The 14,248-nt window shown below is 40.1% G+C and overlaps 1 protein-coding gene across 7 annotated transcripts in view; it reads right to left on the bottom strand.

The window, feature by feature from the left end:
- Positions 1-537: 537 nt before the first annotated feature.
- The window catches only part of FKBP5 (FKBP prolyl isomerase 5), a 100,221-nt gene continuing 86,510 nt past the window's right edge, over positions 538-14,248 (bottom strand). For all 7 annotated transcript variants that reach the window (XM_059938839.1, XM_059938838.1, XM_059938837.1 and 4 more), the window contains 4 exons: positions 12,446-12,529; positions 6,493-6,678; positions 3,618-3,857; positions 538-2,886 (listed from right to left, as the gene is read on the bottom strand). In XM_059938839.1, coding sequence (XP_059794822.1) covers positions 2,782-2,886; positions 3,618-3,857; positions 6,493-6,678; positions 12,446-12,529 — 615 coding nt within the window. In that variant the 3' untranslated portion in view covers positions 538-2,781. The remainder of the gene's footprint in view (positions 2,887-3,617; positions 3,858-6,492; positions 6,679-12,445; positions 12,530-14,248) is intronic.

Raw genomic sequence — 14,248 nt, 5'->3', positions numbered from 1 at the left:
GAGATGAAGCAAGGAATTCAAAGGGAATAAAAGGTGGCTGGAGCCTGTGTTGACCTGACCTGTCTGTAGGCCTTGGTGGTGCTATTGGGGTCGCAGTGCCCCCAGCCCCGCAGCCCCTGTCTTTTGCACTGTGAATCAGGATTAACAAGCTACTTAAGAGGAAACAAACAAACACATGCTTAACGCAGAACATTGCCTGACGTATGCTTACTTATATTTTACATATTTATTAAAGGGCACAATTAAACCTCTTCATTTCCCCAATTGAACCTACCTTACACTCAGCTAAAATGGCGGAATAGCCACTGCTTAATGAAAAAGCAAAATCTTCTTGTTTTTACAAAGATGCATAATTCCACTGCCTTTAGCCCAATGTTGATCTCAAGTTGTGCATCAGAGCAAGGAGCAGGAGAATATTGTCTCTTGCCAAGTTTCTGAGGTCTCATTTCTTCAACTTGTCCCCCACCACAGTTTTTCAACCAAAACAACCTTTCTTGAAGACTATTTGAGCAAAACCAAGAATGATGGGAAGTCACATTTGTTTTTCTTAATTTATTTAAAGAACACCAAAAAAGTGCATCTGAATACTTTTTTTAAAAAACCAATTTGTTTTTAATTCACCGTATGCTGCCTCACCACTCCAAATGCAGTCTAAGAGATGGTTCAAAGACATCTGCTGACTTCCAGACAAATTGTTTAAAATTATTGAATTTGATACAAGAATATGTGAAGTTTCTTTCTCTTGAGTGGTGATGGGCACCTCATAATCATTTGCTCCGAACCACTTGCCCAGCCTTCCCCTCTCTCTGCTCGCCTGTTCACATGACCCATAACAGACGAGACAGTGGGCTAAGATAGATAATCTAATTTTTGGAACAGTTTTTTGCTTGTTACCTGCAAAAATCTAACTGGACTTTTTAGGATCTAATTTTAACCTTAGCCTCACTGGAGTCGTGCTCTAGTCAACAGAGCTACAAATACTAAACAGTCAAGCAGATAAGCAAAATCAACTTTTGCTTTTATATTCCCTAGGTGAGACTTCTTTAAAAAAAGAAATAACTCATGAAAAAAGACTAATGTGTAAATGAGAAATTAAAAGGATTTTAGTTATCATTAAAGGAGAAAATTCCATTTGTTCCATGGAGAAAAAAACTGATATAAAAGGAAATGACTTTATTTTTAGGTTTTAACATGGGACCTAACCTAACAATAAAAGTGTTTTGTTAAACCACCATAAAAATAAAAATTAATCTAAAATACAATTGCCAGTGTTCTTTAGGATTTAAAAAAGTGAGATGTTCCAGGTTGAAGCAAATGTTTTCTTGGGTTGCCAAATGCATTCCCATGAGTGTTTCTTATTTCTTAGGCTGTGGGACCAGAAAGCCACGCTTAATCTCGCTTACCCGTAAGGACTAAAATTCAACTACATGTACATATTTAAGACTTGCCCTAATTCAATGCCCAAGTACTGGAGATTTTAGGCTAGATGTACCTGCATGGGAAGCTGTTTTCAACTCTTTTTCACAACTCACACCAGAACAAAGCAGCTGCTATCGGCGCCGGAAAAGAAAGCTACTGCATGTCAAACCTGCAAGGAAAATGCTTAACGTAGAAGAGCGATGACTTATTTTTTCAACCCCACAGATTTTGTTTTTAAAAATTAAGCTACTTAGTAGTAAAAAGTCAAAACATTTTTTTTAACATGATTGATAGAGGAGTGTAAATAAACTTCCATAAATCAGTATACATGTGTTTATGAGACAGCAATTTTAAAAAGACAACAAGAAGGCTGCATGGATCCTAGACAGATATGTAAATAAACTCACTCACTCCAGATATTATAAGAACAAGCCTGAAATTCTTTATAGCAAGGGTTAGAATGGAAATAAGAAACTGAATGGTAGCAATGCGAGCAGGCAGTACTGGATTCAACATTCTTTCCTAAAAGGATAGAGGAGGGAAGAAAAAGCACAATTCTGATAGTTCTATTCACATTTCAGCATCTCAGAACTTCATCCAAAACAGGGAAAGCTAATCCAGAAACTCGCTCTGCTCGTTAGCGTTGAAGAGTACTTTAGGAATGACAGGGTTCCTCCTCTGGGGGGACAGGCTGGCGGGGCAGAAGCCTGCTCTCACAAGGAGGCTGCTTTACTAAGGAGGGGGTCTGGGAGGCGGCTAAGTCAGCAAGCGAGAGGCCTCTGAGATTCTGGCTTTCAGGTCCGTGACGCTGCTGGGGGTCTGAGGGGGGACCCGGCCCCTCTCCTTTGGGTTCTGTTGGTAAAAAATGCAACAGCATGCATTCACAGCACTTCAGTCATTTGAAAAACAAAACCTCCCCCAACTCTCCCCTGCCCAACTGTAGGAAAGAAGAAACTCATTAAGCATTTATTTCTAGGTTTCTGCAGTGCTATTAAAGTTCAGTCAAATGGAAAACCTAACAGCCAGCCCCCAATTGTTAGGATGATCTCAAGAGACCCTGAATTGGATATTGCAAGTTGACATAAACTGAAATGAGCTGGACTTAAGCTGTTGGCTCAACCTCTCCACACCAACAGTTGCTGCTTTGTTCCACCTGGAGTGGTCCCATGCCACCCCCTCGATGAGAGCTCTGGGCAGCAGCAGGGTGGTGGTTTTTTGGGAAGCTACTGGTTTTGCCATTTGCTTCCAGAATCACATAGACTATAACAAACTTTACATTAAACACTGTTTAGTCCTGAGTTGGGTGAAAGCCCGTGGAGGAGGGGCCGAGTTCCTTAGGACTCTTCCCTCCTTGGCGTGGTGTCATACATGGCCTTTGGCTTTCTCTTCCATCGACTGACTTGCTGTTTCTTTTTCATTGGTGACCCCTTCTAAAGTCTTCTTGCCCATTGCTTTACTGGCCTCTTCCTGAGGAAGAAGTAAATCAAGAGGATTAGAGGAAAAAAGAAATGAAATGTCCAGTTACTTCCTGGCTCCTCCAGACTGTCAGGTCGAACACAAGAGGGCATTACCATGTCTTTATTTAGATTGTGCAGCTGTGTAAGTCACGGCTCTGCTGCCATAGTCAGAGTGGGGGCTTTCACTTTTCTTTCGTTAAAGTGACCAGCTTGCCGCAGGGACAGCTGTTTCACAGTCAAGTCCACGTAACAAGGGGGTTTGAGCGGACGGTCAGCGCAGGACCAGAATACAACCTTGCTGCAGGGGAGGCTGACTGCTCCTATCACATTCGCTAGGTTGGCTCCCGAGCCTCAAAGTAAAGGGCATGACGGCGGGGCTTCCCCATCAGAGCCCATTTCCCAGGAAAATCGAAGTCTCAACAAGCAAATGTTGTTTGGTTTTTTAAAAAATAATAAAACCTTAGTACATTTCTAGGGAATTAACTTCCCTCTTCTCTTGCATGGACATGCCAGGGCCTCACAACTATGTGCCTTTGGGGAACAGAATAGTGGAAAAGCTCTACTCTATTTCTGGATCCAAACCAGCCTCAATCAGATCTGAGATCATTTTCCCTATTCTTGTGCCTCTCAGGTTGTCTTCCTGTGCTTGTGTCCTATGCTGAACCTTCTTAGAAAAAAAGTCAAAGGGGCAAGGTCAGTCAGTTCATGATCTACCTGCAGGCAAGTGGGTTCTGCACATACCTTTGCATCCTGCTCTGCAAACTTCTTGAACATGTTGGCGTATATCCTGCGGTCCCGCTCATTGTGCTCCTTAGCCTTTTTCTGGCACATGGAGATCTGCAGTCTCGCGGCCTTATTCTGGGGGTTTACTTCCAGCACTTTCTCAAAGTCGCCCTTGGCTGACTCAAACTCATTCATGAGCAGCTGGGCTTCACCCCTCCTGTACAAGCCCTTCTCATTGGCACTGTCCAGTCCAAGGGCCTAGGGACAGATGGTCTATGTTTTAGAAAGGATGCATGTACCTTGTGGGAATTTGGAGAGAAAGGTCTCTGGCCAAGGAAACTGGAAAAGGCATATTGAAAAGATCAGGCTCAAGGTAATTATGTACTACTGATCAAAATATCCAAATTAATTTCTGTATTTAATGCAATTTCTATAAAGGTTCCAAGGGGACTTGGGAGGAGGACTTTTGAAAAGTTCATATAAAGTCCAATGGAAGAAGTAAATGACTAAGAATGGCAGAGAAAATTTTGGAAAAACAAAAATGATGAGGGGACTTGACCCGCCAGAGAAAAAGATATACTATTAAACTATTGAAACTATTAAAACTATTATAACAGTGGTTAGTACTCCACGGACAAACAGGTCAGTGGAAGAGAACAAGGCATTCAGAAACAGATTCATGTGTATGTATACAAAAAGATTTAATAATCACCAAGATGGTAATGTAAATCATGTAGGGAAAGGATTAACTTTGCAATAAATGGGGCCAAGACAGTGACTATCCATGTAGAAAATAAGTTAGATTCTTACCTCATATCATAAACAAACAAATAAATTCTAGACCAACTATGTTTACAGGCAAAAAACCCCCCATAAAATATAATAGGGTTGGGGGCTTCCTTGGTGGCGCAGTGGTTGAGAATCTGCCTGCCAATGCAGGGGACACGGGTTCGAGCCCTGGTCTGGGAAGATCCCACATGCCGCGGAGCAACTAGGCCCGTGAGCCACAACTACTGAGCCTGCGCGTCTGGAGCCTGTGCTCCGCAACAAGAGAGGCCGCGATAGTGAGAGGCCCGCGCACCGCGATGAAGAGTGGCCCCCGCTTGCCGCAACTAGAGAAAGCCCTCGCACAGAAACGAAGACCCAACACAGCCAAAAATAAATAAAAATAAAAAACCTTAAAAATATATATATATAATAGGGTTATTTATTATTATTTTTTAAAGTAAACCTAGTTGCAGTAGGTTTTTAAAGTACTGAACAGGGTTATTTTTATTATTGTTGGATGGGGAAGACTTTTCTAAAAAGACAGATTTTACTACAAAGTATTAAAACTTTCTTTTCAGAAAAAGATACCATCATCAAAGACAAACAAGTGAGAACAAGGTCCCTACTGTCAAAGGGTTAACAGTGATAATGTGAGGCTACCTCAATCAATAGAAAACAAATAATCTGGTGGAAAGATGTGAACAAGCAATTCACAGAAGAAACACAAATGGCTAACAAGTCATGAAAAGATGTGCAACTTCACTGGTAACCAAGAAATAAAAATGAAAATAAGAATTTTTTGTTGCCAATAATACTGAGAAAAGAAACCACTGATAATATTCAATAATATATGAAGTATTAAAATTTAAATATATTAAAATAACATCTTTTGACCCAGTATTTCCACTCCTAGGAATTTTATCCTAGAGAAATAATTCCCCACATATGCAGAGACACACTACATAATTTATAATATCAAAAACCTGGAAATCTACCAAAAGGTATTGGTTAAACAAATTATGATAGATGCATACAACTGATACTATACAGACTAAAAAGAATGAAGAAGAGTTATATGATGAACTGATAAGATGCAGAAAGATGTCCTTGTTTTATACATCTATACATTCTCATTAAAAAATATACATATTACTATGTATGGAAAAACAAAAGGAAGGTGTGTGGGAAATGAATGACTGTGGTCTTGGGAGAGGGTCAATGGGAATTTTATGAATGGACTCAGTTTCTTATATGTTTCTGTAATGTCTGAATTTTGAATGACTTTATACTACTTCTATAATAAAAAAGCACAAAGTTTAAAAATGGAATTAATAACATTCTTTTCTCAGGCAAAAATTTAGTATAACATGATAGGGAACACATCCACAAAACTCAAAATCTTAAAACTCAAAAATAATCTTACAAAGAAGGTATGAGATAGTTGCGTGTTATTCCTCTTTCCTTTGTCTATCTTTAAGATATATCCAGTTACTAGCTTTTACCCATAGTATAATATACACTGTTCACTCTGAGACCAAATACCTGACACAATAGCATCAGCTAGTGTAGAAAAGAACAGAATCCTACATATGATACTGTTACTGGTCTTTTAGTACTTAGGTGCTGCTTAACATGTTAACAACAGAGATGTAATAACAGATGCTGATGCTTTGTGGGTCTTGCAAATTATTTATGTATATTCCTAGTCAGTGAATAAATATGATTATAATAAAAAGTGACTTGTATATATCCCTGCATGAGCAGCCACAGTCTGTTCTTAAAATCCTAAAAGGCTTCAGTTAAATGTTCTTATTAAATTGTGTAATCTGGTACCAAATACCATCGACTTAAGGTCATGGATAAAAATTGCTTAATTTTATCAAAACTTTTACTCATAATGTATTATTATAAATAGTCTAGGCATTAGGAAAGTATGACTGTAGTAAAAAAAAAAAAATCTTTCTGAATTTCCCAATTCTTACTGAGAAACAAATAATCCCAAACAAAACAAAGCAAAATGAAAAATCCAAAGCTTGGCTGAGAGGAAGCAGAAGACGACTGAGTACGAGGATGGAGAAAAAAGATCCGGACTATCTAACATTCATCCCACACGAAGACACTTTACCTTGTCACAGCATTCCACGGCTTTGGTGTATTCTCTAAGCTTCAGGTAGCACATGGCCAGGTTCAGGAAGGCAGCGAGCAGAAACGATTCAGAAGCTTTCGATTCCTTTTCTGATAAGCCATATTCCATCTCTAACCAGGACACTATCTTCCCATACTGAATCACCGCTTGCATGTACTTGCCTCCCTAACAGAGAAAGCCAATAATTACTTGCTGTACAGGCTCTGGAGCGGGTACAAAGGAAGTGTAAGCTCAGCCCTCCCTGAGAAAAGCAAATCCGCAAAAGGAGACAACCACCTCGTACCAACCGAGGTATCTGATCATTTCCTTCTGTTCTCAGGAGGTGGCTCTCCAGGCAACTTTCCCCCTTCCTTCTCAAGTTCCAGTGACCTCTGAGCTGGTGCAGGGCCGGGCACCATAATGCTCTTGTCCAGCATTTACCATCTCACCCTTTTCAGAGGGGGCAGTTCTTTCAGCAGGTGGGCATCAAGGCTTTTGGGTTACATTCTTTGGTGCTAAAATTTACCAAACTTTCAAAGGGCTGGTGAGTAGCTGTAGACTATGTCACTAGTTTACTTGAAGGGGAAGTTACTTTTCCCATTTCTCCTCCTGACGATCAGCACTGCACAGTACATACTATATTTTGGCAAGTGCTAGTCCCAAACCCAGCAAATCTTATTTAAACCAGGGGTTGACAAATGTTTCCTGTAAAGGGGCAGATAATATTTTAGGCTTTGCAGACCAAACAGTCTCTGTTGCAACTCTGTCCTTGGTAGTACAAAAGCAGCTACAGACAATATATAAATAAAGCGGCATGGCTGCGTCCCAGTAGAGCCTTACCTACAAAAACAGGCTGTGGTCTGCTAACCTCTGATCTATAGACAATGGGAATATACATAGTTGAAGAGCAGCCATCCAACATAAATAACTATAAAACATAAATCACACAGGTGTTAGTCACCTAACTACATGAGAAAGCTCTTTCTCTTAATCATATTTTTGCTCTTACCCGATTAGAATTCTAAAAATTGTGAATAAAAATTGTGTAATTAATTCACATGAATTATCTGCTCTATACAAGAAATAATGGGCTGAAACAATGTGTTTACTGCCATTTTAGGATGAATGAGAGAAGTGACAGCTGGTAAGTACACAAATAAGATGGGGGTACAGGTGAGGGGTCTCCTCTGCAGGAGGTGACCACAAGCTCGAAAACATGACCCATCCCGCCAGATGGCAGAATTGCAGCCAGACCCCTTAGGACATTAAATCCAATGTCTGACCAATGAACAGTGTTAAGATCATGTCACTAGGATTTACCATAGTCAAAGCAGGGCATACACTTCAGTGTAGAGTTATGTCTCCCCGTGCACTCCAAACGTCACCCAATGACTGAGTAAGAAGAGAAAAATCACAGAGCAAGTCTACAAGAATGTTCCTGTTATAAAGGAATTCAGGTGGTTGGCGTAAAAATGAGCTCCATCTGTAGAAAGGAAGCCCCGATGTCGATTTTTGGTGATAAGGATGGGGTAGACCAGTTCCAAGGAGAGGGCCTGGGTCTGAATGTACAGATCTTCCTCAGCTTACAATGGGGTTACCTCCCACCACACCCTGGGTGAGCTGAAATTCATTTACTACCCCTCACCTACTAAACAGTAGAACTTAGCCTGGCCTACCTTAAGTGTGATCAGAACACTGGCATTAGCCTACAGTTGGGCAAAATCATCTAACACAAAGCCTGTTTTATAATAAAGTGTTGAATATCTCATGTAATTTACTGAATACTGTCCTGAAAGTGAAAAACAGAATGGTTGTGTGGGTCCAGAATGGCTGTATCGGTTATTTGCCTCCGTGATCGCAGGGCCGGGAGCTGTGCTCACTGCTGCTGATCACATCGCCAGCCCAGGAAAAGTCAAACCCCAAATTCAAAGTGTGGTTTCTACTGAATGTGTATTGCTTTCGCACCACTGTAAGTCGGGGGTTGTCTGTACTTATAGTTTGTCTTAGCCTTAGGCCCACTACTCAAGATTAAAGTCCTCACCAGTTTCAGGGTTGGGCATTTTCTGTCATTGTCTTTTCTCTTGCTGGATTGTGAGCTCTTTGGGACAGGGAGCATGTCCTATCCCTTTTGGAATATCCAGGGTTTAACATAAGGAGGCCCTTAATGAAGGTGTGCTAAGTAAACATTAAGGTCAAAGGCATGTAACTATGGAATCAAAAGTTTTTCAATCCTTGGGAGCAAAATGGAGGCGTAGGTGAAAATAAAAGGTGTCACTTCATTTAGATAAGGTGAGGACAGGCATTTTCCCTGTTATGCCTAGTTTCTTCTTCCTCTCTCTCCTCCTCCATCTTCAGTGTTCCAATTACCTTTCTGACTATTTAATATATTGTCATAGAGAAAGAAGAGAAGAGTCAGGGAGGACAAAGATCCAGATCCTATCACTTCAGTAGGTTCTGACTATCAGAATGGTAGCGGCTATGCTTTCTAAAAAAAAAAAACCCCAAAGTATTAGACTTCATAATACATAAATGTTCCTTACCTTTATAGAGCATTTTAATTTTTTGACAGCCTTTTCTTATATAGTATATATAATTTTACTTATATCTCAACTTCTAATGAACAAAGACCTCTGTGTTATTTCTGCTTCTGATGTACTAAAACAGGAGTTCTCAACTAGGGTGATTTTGCCCCCAGGGAACATCTGGCAATGTTTAGAGATGTTTTTCGTTGTCACAACTGGAGAATATGTGTGCACTACTGGCATCTAGTGGGTAGGGGCCAGGGATGCTGCTAAATGCACAGAACAGCCTCCTGCCAAGCAGAATTTATACAGCCCCAAATGTCGATTGTGCTGAGGTTGAGCAATCCTGCTCTGAAAGAGTGAAGGAACAAGAAAGAGGGGCAGGTTTTTAGTTTTTTTAACCTAAAATCCTAGAGTCATAGATGACTTGTTTCTAAATCATAGCACTGGTTTTCTGGTTCAGTAATGGTGGTCAAAACATAGCAAAGCCTGGTTTGTCTGCAAAGGGTTCCATGGTTGAAGGACGATCCTTAACTAGCTTGCTTTAGAAATGCTTTTTTCCCCAAGGAGCACAAGGGGGCGCAAGAACCTCTTGGTTAGAAAGTGTCCTCAGCCTTACCACTCTGCCTCCAAGTCAGAAAAGAGAAACACGTGTGATAGTTAATGCTCTTGTCCCGCAGAATGCTGTCAGCTATGAGGGCAAAAATCATGTCTGTTTAACTGACTTGCACAATGCCTGGCGTAACGTCACGTTGTTAAACGTGCTTAATAATTATTTTCAGAGCCAAATGAAGAGAGTCCTCTCCTACCTTTCTTCTCTTTAGCGTTCAGAGGTTGATATGAGTTTACACTCTAAAGGCCAAAATCACTCCCATTTAAAGGCTTATTACAATTCTACCCTACTACGGGGAGAGACTTACCCACTTACACGTAAACCAAACCGACAGGTCAATGAAAATGGAGCTCCAACGTGCGGGTGGCATGCAATGTACCCCATCTCTGCTCTGGCCCACACACCCGGGCTCTGCGCTGTGCACAAGGCGCCGAGTCAAACACCCTGGAAAGTCGAGGCCCGGGAAGGCAGCACGGCAGATTGAAACCTGCCCTGACATTTGAAAAGGGAGTGTGTATAGGAACCCACCTACCAACCATTTCTGAAGTCTTACAGGTGAAACTAGGATCATTGCTGGGATCTTTTACCTATAATTATGAAGGTGCCTCCAGGGAAGTTCTGAGTAGTACAGAATGTTCAGAGACATTCTGGGGGAAAGGTCTTAGGTCAGTGGTTTTGAACCTTTCATTAATTTTCCCCCAAAAGACTAATGTTTTGAAAGATTTTGTCTATCAAATTGCATGTTAAAAATAATATGTTCCATATGTGTGACTGCTGATCCAGAGTTTATCCAAAGATCAGTAATTTTAAGAGGGTTCATAATATTATGAAATACACAAATCACTGTTGCAGTTATGACGCTAAGAAGCAACAAAGTTTAGTAACTGTACAGACAAGTTAGCACTGCTTTCTGCTGCTGATCGTAAATTCTGGCCATCTCTCTGTATACATTCAGGACACAGCTATATGACACGTGGCTTCGCAACATTATTTGAGTCATCAGCAACCAATTAGAGCTTCTGAATAGCCAAGCTGTTTCATTACACGGAGTTAATTCTAGTCAAATGCCAAAAGTCGCAACCCCTCTACCAAATGTTAATATTCTTTTCAGAGGTTTTGGGAAATATAAAAAATACACTTAAAGACTTTTATGGACTCCAAGTAGATAGGAAAGCATAGTTCAGGACCTATGGTCTTAAGTAATTTTACAGAAAATTTTCTTTTTGTTCTAGTGTATTAGGTATTTGGGTCTACAAATAACTCATCTGGAATCTACCTGAATAGTTACAGAAGTATCCAATACCTCAATTAGAATTTAAAAAAATCAAAGTTGTTCTTGAGAGTTTAGAAATGCACCGAATTTTAGGGCTGGAAGGAAACTTGGGAGTCTTCTAATTTAACTCCCTCACTTTTCACATGAAAAAATAATCTCTTTGGACCTTAAATGACTTTAAATCATTTGGAGCCATAAAGCCCAGTTTTCCCAATTCAGAGGTCATTCTGCCATATCCTAATGCTTTCTGGTGATCCATACATTATTTTAATATATGTAACAGTTATAAATAAATATAAATAATTATATATCATCTACACCCACAGTAAGAAATGTTTTAAATTATGACCTAGTACCCTCTCACACACAACTGAACAAAGTTTTGTGAAACAAAGTGTATCCTTACTACATAAGGCAATACACTTCCACTAAATTGATTTCATGACTCAATAATGGGGCTCCTCTCAAAGTGTAGAAAATAATAACCATACCTGTTGCCCTCTGGCTGCGTAATTCTATGTTGCTTATACAGTCTTACATAATTCTCTAGTTGTTTCATGTGGGTTAATATTGCCTCCCCTCCCTCCAGACAAGGCTGTCAATGCAAGGACATGTCTTACAGCAGGTTCTCCATGAAGACTTGCTGAAGTACACTGATGTATCACTGCTTTATAGACTGTTGAAAACATCATCTAATTGTTTTTTTTTTTGCTCCTGGATCATAGCAGCAAGGAAAAAAGAGAAACCTCGACAAAACTCCCATTCCTTCTCTCATTCTCTTCTGCGCTAAGCCCTTTTCTGCTTGATGTGGAGAAGGTATAATATTTGGCAATGGGGAAGCAATGGATAGTACATTCTGATTAGAATTGAACAAAGTGCTGTTTCTTTTTTTATTGTATCTGGGGGTTTAAAGTCTAAGTGAGGAAACAACACATTCCTAGATTACAAGAAAGTGTTTTCAAGAATCAATAAATGACAAATATCATTCAGGAATTTCTGCTTTTTTCTCACAAAAGCAAGTGTGGCAGGGATCATCTTGGCCATTAGAAGAAATTTATACTCTCCTCCTGCCAGTTCCTTTTGAAATCTGTGCATGATCTTTCCTTTTATCATGTACCTAAGTGACTTCCCCAAGACAGTGGAAAGGAAAATGATATGAAACTTACCCCTTTGAATTCTACTACTTGCTAACAATTATTCTATTCATTCTTTGTTTCATCCCACAAACACTTGTTGAGTGACCACTATGTACCAAGCAAGATGCTTTAGGTCTTGAGTGATACACGGTGGGTGGGCAAGCCGGACCTGGTCTGACTTTGCGGAGGCTTACAATCTAAAGTGGAATGTGTACAAGAGGCTTTTGTATTCTTTTTGTCACATAATTCATTCTGTCGCACCACTTCTTATACTGAAAATGACAGACTTGTAAAAATTCAGGCTTATTCTTATCCAGAAGGGTATAGAATTCAGAATAGGGAATATCAGCACAATTGATACTTGAATAAATTCTTTGAGATGGAAAGGATTGTACAAAGACTCACATACCTTGAAGTACACAGTTCCCTTCTCTTTGACAATGGCAGCCTGCTCCAATTTTTCTTTGGTATCCATCTCCCAGGATTCTTTGGCCTGTTGTATAAATGTGTGACAATGGTTAGATGAACAGAGAAGGAAAAAGCATCAGCTGATGTCCGTAAGAAGAAACAATAGCTACTCCTAGAGGATACCCACACCCCAAAACACACTGGCTTTTAAAACTGTGTGCCCTTGCCAATGCACTGCTAGGCTATAACTCACTTTCCATGAGGACAAAGCTGTAGCTTGATCCATGCTGCTCAAGAGGGAGGTGCAGGCAATAATACCGTAAGGAAGATGAACTGTTGAGCGTCGTTAAAGAATGCGCCTTTAGAATTATGAGGTGAGGCCACACAATGGAAGCTGGGGCCCCTTATCTCCCTCCTGCAAACTCTGCTGCTAAACTGCTATTATAATTTAGGCAAGTTTCTCTCAAGCCTCAGTTTTACAACTCTAAAATGGTAACACTATTATAGTCAAGTCACAGTTGTATATTCATACACACTTTAAAAATTCCAGGTCATGTAGTTGTCTCTCCACTCTGGTACAACCAGACATACTAAAGCCTCCAAACTGTAGCAACTTGCAGATGCGTACTTGGGGAATTTCAAGGAAAACATAATTGGGAGGATAGAGGTGATGCCGAGATGTAAACAAATGCTTTCATGATCACCTGCTAATTTATACTGTGTGTATCATTACTCCTCCCCCATTATAGATACGAATCCAGGGACAACTGCACTTTCATTACGAACAGCTGGATCATAAAGAGTCAACAGAACCATCTGGAGTCCTTTAGGGAAGATGACAATGGCTGTGTCAGTGCTATTTACTGCATAAGAATTATGAAGCTTAAGTGGGTAAATATGAAATTCTCTATTCAAAGACAGTGGTATATATATCCCCTCCTTTTTAAAGTGAATAATGAGATTTACTAGTCTTCCTGGCAACCCTATGTTGATTCTTAACAATTTAACTCTATTATTTAAAAATCTAATAACAAGGGTTCTGCATTTTTTATATTGGGTTCAGTCTTTATTGATTATAAATCTATTCTTAATATTACAAAACAGAAAATGAATTCATGTTGCCTCCATCACTGCCACACACTGTCACATGGTTTCAAATATAATCTCATAGCATTGTGGTCAGAAAAGATGCTCGATATGATTTCAATTTTCTTAAATTTACTGAGGCTTGCTTTGTGACCCAGCATGTGATCTATCCTGGAGAGTGTTCCATGTGCACTTTTGAAAAGAATGTGTATTCTGCTGCTTTTGGATGGATTGCTCTATAAGTATCAATTAAGTCCATCTGGTCTACAGTGTCATTTAAGGCCTGTGTTTCCTTACTGATTTTCTGTCTGCATGATCAGTCCATTGATCTAAGTGGGGTGTTAAAATCCCCCACTGCTATTGTGTTACTGTCAACTTCTCCTTTTATGTCTGTTAACATCTGCCTTATATATTGAGGTGCTCCTATGCTGGATGCAAGTATATTTGCAATTCTTGTATCTTCTTCTTGGATTGATCACGTGGTTTCAAATATAGCTAGCAGTGCAGCCTGGCATATGCCCTTGCAGCCGTGACCAAGCACAGGCTCGCTGTGGCGTACTACAGTGAGGAGGCTCCTGAGTGTACAAGGTCCACTGGGCTGTGATGGGAAGGGGTGGGGGTTACTTTACTGCTAAAAATTATTTTCTCCCTCTTTAAATATAAAAACCACTTTGTGCTATGAAGACAGCATTAGAGGATCAGTACTGAGCTAGCAGGA

Source organism: Balaenoptera ricei, chromosome 11 (genome assembly GCF_028023285.1).
Source record: "Balaenoptera ricei isolate mBalRic1 chromosome 11, mBalRic1.hap2, whole genome shotgun sequence".
NCBI lineage: Eukaryota > Metazoa > Chordata > Mammalia > Artiodactyla > Balaenopteridae > Balaenoptera > Balaenoptera ricei.
The sequence above is the reverse complement of the archived record's forward strand: the minus strand, read 5'-3'. Positions and strand labels throughout refer to the sequence as shown.